This window comes from Postia placenta (assembly GCF_002117355.1).
Source record: "Postia placenta MAD-698-R-SB12 unplaced genomic scaffold POSPLAscaffold_6, whole genome shotgun sequence".
NCBI classification, from domain to species: domain Eukaryota; kingdom Fungi; phylum Basidiomycota; class Agaricomycetes; order Polyporales; family Adustoporiaceae; genus Rhodonia; species Rhodonia placenta.
In genome coordinates, this window is record NW_020169837.1 from 508151 (window position 1) to 513894 (window position 5744).

The 5744-nt window shown below is 51.7% G+C and overlaps 1 protein-coding gene across 1 annotated transcript; it reads right to left on the reverse strand.

The window, feature by feature from the left end:
* Window positions 1-4593: 4593 nt before the first annotated feature.
* Window positions 4594-5138, reverse strand: POSPLADRAFT_1140752 (hypothetical protein; the record flags this gene model as incomplete). Its single annotated transcript, XM_024485222.1, has 2 exons — window positions 4594-4660; window positions 4795-5138. 2 exons carry the CDS (start codon window positions 5136-5138, stop codon window positions 4594-4596), a joined length of 411 nt encoding a protein of 136 aa, XP_024339429.1.
* Between the last annotated feature and the right edge of the window lie 606 nt (window positions 5139-5744).

Genomic DNA, 5744 nt, shown 5'->3' on the forward strand with positions numbered 1-5744 from the left:
TTGGTATGGTTGCACACATTGCAGGTGCTTACGTACTCATTGACAAATTTGGACATCCCTGGCCACCAGTAGTTCTGTGACACGAGCTCGAGGGTTTTGGCATGACTGCCATGACCGGCGATCAGCGAGTCGTGGTGGATCTTGACAATATCCCGCCGGAGCTCTGTGTTCTTTGGGACATATACACATCTGCGGAACAACAGAAGCCCTTGTTCGGCATTCCACCCCTCAAAGCCCTTCTGTAGCTGGGGCGGCCCGAGGTTCTGCACCTTCTCAAGTGCCTCAGCCACTGCCCGATCCTTCTCCGAACATTCCCTGATGCGCCTCAGAAGCGACTGATCGGCTGTCACCAAGGTGTGCCCACACTATGTGGCGGCGATGCAGAAGCGCTCCTGTTTGAGGACAATCTGATCGGTGTTGTCATCCTCATCGCCGATCTGATGGTCTGATCAACGTGACAGGGCATCAGCCTTTCCATTTGACATCCTGGCCTTATGCGTGATGCAGAAATCGAAGCAAGCCAGGAACAGCGACCATCACGCTTGACGACATGTGAGGTGCTGTGATGTGCACCAGTACTCGAGGTTATTATGATCGGTCATGATCTCGAACTGGTTGGGTAACCCTTCGAGATAGTGGTGCCATTCATCTAGCACTTCGATGATCGCAAGCATCTCCTTATTGTAGATCTCATAATTATGCTGGGCGGGGTCCATAGCATGAGATCGGAAGGCAATCGGGTGCCATTTGCTGACATCCTGCTTCTGCATCAACACACCACCAGTGGCATACCCTGAGGTGTCAACCTCAATGCACGTCTCCCAATTAGGGTTGTACAGAGCCAGAACCGGGGTTGTGAAGAAGAGCCATTTGAGCTCATTGAAGGCATGCTGCTCTTCATCTCCCCAATACCAAGGGTTGTTTCCTGTGAGTTGGTCGAGTGGTCACGAGATCTTAGTGAAGTCCTTAATGAAATGGCGGTAGAAGTTGGAGAACCCCTGGAACTTCTGAACATCTTTTTTGTTCCAGGATCCATTGTCACCTCATTGCCACTGAACACATAGCCGATGTAGTCGACTTCGGAAACATCCCATTCGCACTTCTCAGGCTTCAGGAACAGATCGTTATCCTGAAGGTGACAAATAACCTTGCATGTGACCTTCTCATGCTCCTCCTTATTGGTGGAGAAGATGAGTATGTCATCCAGGTACATGAGGACCTTTCCGCCAATGATGAGATTATGGAAGATTTTGTTCATCATGGCCTGGAAGGTCGCGGGGGAGTTGGTGAGGCCGAAGAACATCACCAGGGGTTCGTACAGTCCCCAGTTAGTTACGAAGGCAACCTTCCATTCATCACTGGCTTTGATCCAAACATTGTTGTATCCCCACCTAACGTCAAACTTCGTGAAGAGCATAGCGCCGCGGAGCTTATCTATCATTTCGGTGATTAGCAGCAGCAGATAGCGATTTTTGACAGTGATCGCATTGAGCCGGTGGTAGTCTTGTATGGGTCGAAGTGTTCCTTCCTTCTTTTTGATGAAGAAAAAGGGGGATGAAATGGGCGACTTTGACTCCTGTATGTAGCCTTTCACAAGCTGCTCCTTTAGGAACTTGTCCAGTTCCTCCTGCTCATCATTTGATAGTGGATACACTTTCAAGTGGAATGTCAAGTAGCCAGGCACAAGTTCAATCACATGGTCATATGGCTTCCTTTTGGGTAGCTGTTCTGATGCTTCCTTGGAGAAGATGTTCAGGAACTCGTGGTACTGCTTTGGTACTGACTCCTCGGTGGTCTTAACGACCTTCTTCTTGATTTCTTCCTCAGCAAACAGCTGGGAGTATGTATGCCCTGCTGCGACAAACAGCTGAGGAGCGCCGGGAAGTGTGATACCTTGCTCCCAGGCTTCGATCAAGTCAGTTTCTGTCCACTCTATTTCCTCCGGATCATCTTCGGGTTTGAAGTCTGGGAGTACCTTACTTCGGCAGGCACCGATGACTGACTGTTTGGACTTTGGCGAACACCTGCGCGCTGTGGGCCTGACCCCCATATCATGTGCAGTCGCTGTGTGCTCCATTCGGTTAGTTTTCCTAGCCCCGCACGTTTCAGGGCATCGTGACAGCTTGAGAGAGCCGTTCTCCCAATCTATTTCAGGGTTGTGCTCGCATAGCCAATCCAACCCAACAATCACATCCTCTGGACCTATGTCCGTGACCATGAACACCGTCTTCTCGACATGTTCTCCTATCTGCATCTGTAGTACGGCTACTTCCGAGATGCTTCCATCTTTGTTGAGCGTTCCATTGATATTGTATAGCGGAATTGGTTCCTTCAATTTCCGTGTTCGTACTCGATTCTCCTGGATGAAACACTTGTTGATAAACTTCATGGTGGCTCCACTGTCCACCATTGCGACTATGTCCTTGTGCCATCTTTCTCCTTTGAGGTGCACTGGAATGTGGAAATGCTGGGACCCATGGTCCAACTCGTACACATTCGCAGTCACCAGTACATTGTACAGATTGCTATTACGGGGTCTGACATGTGCAGCACAAAGCGCGGACCAGATCAAAAACCCTCCTCTTTCATCGCCCAATAGTGCTTGAGCTCCTCATGCATGGACTTCACTTGTGCCATCAAGGCCACCAGCATCTCAGATTTCTCTGGACTTCCTGAAGCGGCACTTGTACCTGCCGAGGATGAAGCGATGGGGGCACTTGTCGTAGTCTGGGTGGAACCCGAGGCAACCATAGCCCGCACATGGGCGTGTTTGGTGTAAGGCTTGTCCTTACAATCAGGGCACTCAAAGTGTCGGTACCCTTTCTTCCTGCAGCCATAGCAACTGCTGGGGGAGTCTCCTTTTCCGATAGCCACATTGATGCTGGCCGAAGCACCTTGTGACCAGGGTGCACCACCTCGTGCCCTGCCGCGCCCTCCTCCTCAAGCCGAGGAGAAGTCATTCAACTCGGGCTGATGGGCCTGGCTGATGTCAAGTTGCTGTTCGACTTTGGTGGCACGCTGGTCAGCGGCTACCCACATGGTGAACGTCTCGAGCTCGATTGTGCGGTATACGCAGGAGGGGATGCCACTCAGGTACTTGTCACGGAGTTCCAGGTCACCATACCCAGAATGGTCCACTGGACCCTTGAACAGCGCTGAGAACTCTGCAGCCATGCACTTTTCATGCATTGATTTGTTGGCACAGAGCTTGGAGAGCTCCACCTGTGCAGCAGCAGTGTTGTCGAGATTGCCAAAGCGGTCTTTGAAGGCCGTGATGAAGGTCCTGACATCAGTGAATGGTGTTACTGCCCCTTGCACCCCGACTTGGACTGCTGCGAGCTGGGCGAAGATTGGGGTGGCCCAAGTGCGAGCATCACCATCAAGCAGGCTCAGCACGATTTGAACTTTGAGCTTGATGGTGGTGAGGGAAGTGTTGACCTGCCAGTAGATGAGCAACTGTGAGATGAAGCAGTTGCACTCAATTACTGTCTTTCCATTGTAGCGAAGTGGGATGAGGTGCTTTATTACCTCCTTGTCAGGAGGAGCTGGGGACAACATTATCAGCGGTGGGGGGGGACAGAGAACGGCCCGGGGACGGAGTCAGTGGTTGTGATTGTCCGCTGGTTGGACTTCAAGGGGAGCAAGTGCACAAGCGGCCTCGCGGTGGCGACGGTGGTGGAGGCGATGGAGGAAGTCCGGAGGCGGGGTTATGTACGACAGAGATTGAAGACGAGGAGGGGACCACAGACGACAAGCTGGCCCAACTAATCTCTGCATGGTTGCTAGGCTCAGACTTCGGGACAATTTCCACCCATGGCCCCAAGGAGGGCTGGGGCTGTGTGGCTTGAGCGGGCGCTGCAGGCTTTGCAACTGCTGCAACTGCTTGAGGGCAATCAGGGTCTCCTCGTGTTTGACTTGTACTGGCGACAGGTTGGGGGACACAGGTGCCAGGGGATGCGGGTAGGAATGGAATGGGAGCGATGTGATGGGAGGTAGACCTCGATGATGTGTATCGGAGAGCTGGATCTTTGGGGTGCTGGACCCATCTGATTGGTGCATAGCATCCTTCCTCAGCGGTGATGGATCGTGGAGTGCGACTAGGACATGGCTGTCAGTCACAGATGAAGAAAGGAGCTTTTGTCCCATCGCTGTCTGGGTTGTCATGTGAGACATCGAGTTGTTCCTGTGTGTCGAACACGTGCTCAAGCCTAGAGTAGTCAAAGAACTTGTTGACCACAATGATGAGAGGAAGGAAGGGGGGGTGCACGTACTATGAAAGGTTGTTGCTATCTAGCTTATACTATGGCACCCGAAGTAACACCAGAGTTCGCAGTTCACGTGGGACCCAGTACTTGATACAACCGTCTATACTCCTGTATTGATGCCTGACTCATAAACGACGAGCGAGGGCTTATGGACAGTGCGTCGTCCTGAAGATCGAGCGAGGAAGTCGAGAATGACCACTACCCCAAGCGAAGAGGAGCAGAGACTTGAATGAATAACCAGGTCGAACTTAGGGTTCGACCGACTAATGGTACAACTATTTATACAAGTACCGGCTACGCACAGACCACTGTATCTGTGTGGTCGTGTTTAGGAAAAAAAGAAATGTAGTGGTACATTACCAGGTATGAAGTGCGCATGGACCCCATTATGTAAGCTACATAATGTTCAACCTGCGGGTGAGCACTAAGACAGGCACCAGTATGGGCGCTAGTAGTACAAGAAATAGAACGGAAAGACAAATGTTTCATTACCCCCCTACCAGAGTCGAAGTCCCATTCAACTACTTACTGCTCACCATCTCCATACAACTCCCAGTCTATGCCATTGTCCTCCTGTTCATCGAACCACTCATTGCACGTGTTCCTCCCCACATTCTTCCATTCCTCGCCAGAGAGGTGCTCCTGACGCGGCCAGGAGCTGTCCCACGTCCATTGAGTAGTGTCGGGTGTCCAGTTGGGGTCGACTTTGCGAAAGACGACAGGTGTATTGGGGCAGGGGTGTGAGGATCCCGCGATGGGACTGTCTTGGGGTTTGGGGTTGGCACTGCGCAGTGGAGGGATGGGTACCGCTTTCGTCTGCCTCTCTCTTTCCTTCCTCTCCTTCGCCTCGTTGATGATTTCTTCGACGAACATGTTGTCGACGACCACCCCCACGCGTCACGCAGGCTCTTCAGGTGGTGCAGATACGTGTCACTTCATCGGCCTGGTTCCACACTCTTGCTCCAGGTGTCCAGGGGCTTCCTTTCCGCATCTTGCGCATTGTATGTCCAGACAGTCCCGTTGAAACATTTGTCTTTCCGTTCTATTCCTTGTACTACTAGCGCCCATACTGGTGCCTGTCTTAGCGCTCACCCGCAGGTTGAACATTATGTAGCTTACATAATGGGGTCCGTGCGCACTTCGTGCCTGGTATCGTACCACTACGTTTCTTTCTTCACTAACACGACCACATAGACACGATGGTCCGTGCGCAGTTGGTACTTGTATAAGTAGTTGTACCATTAGTCGGTCGAACCCTAAGTTCGACCTGGTTATTCATTCAAGTCTCTGCTCCTCTTCACTTGGGGTAGTGGTCATTCTCGACTTCCTCGCTCGATCTTCAGGACGACGCACTGTCCATAAGCCCTCGCTCGTCATCTACGAGTCAGGCATCGATATAGGAGTATAGACCGTTGTATCAAAAGGTCGAACTTTCTAAGCTACGTTCCTAGTTTCACCTAGTCGAACAACTCATCCACC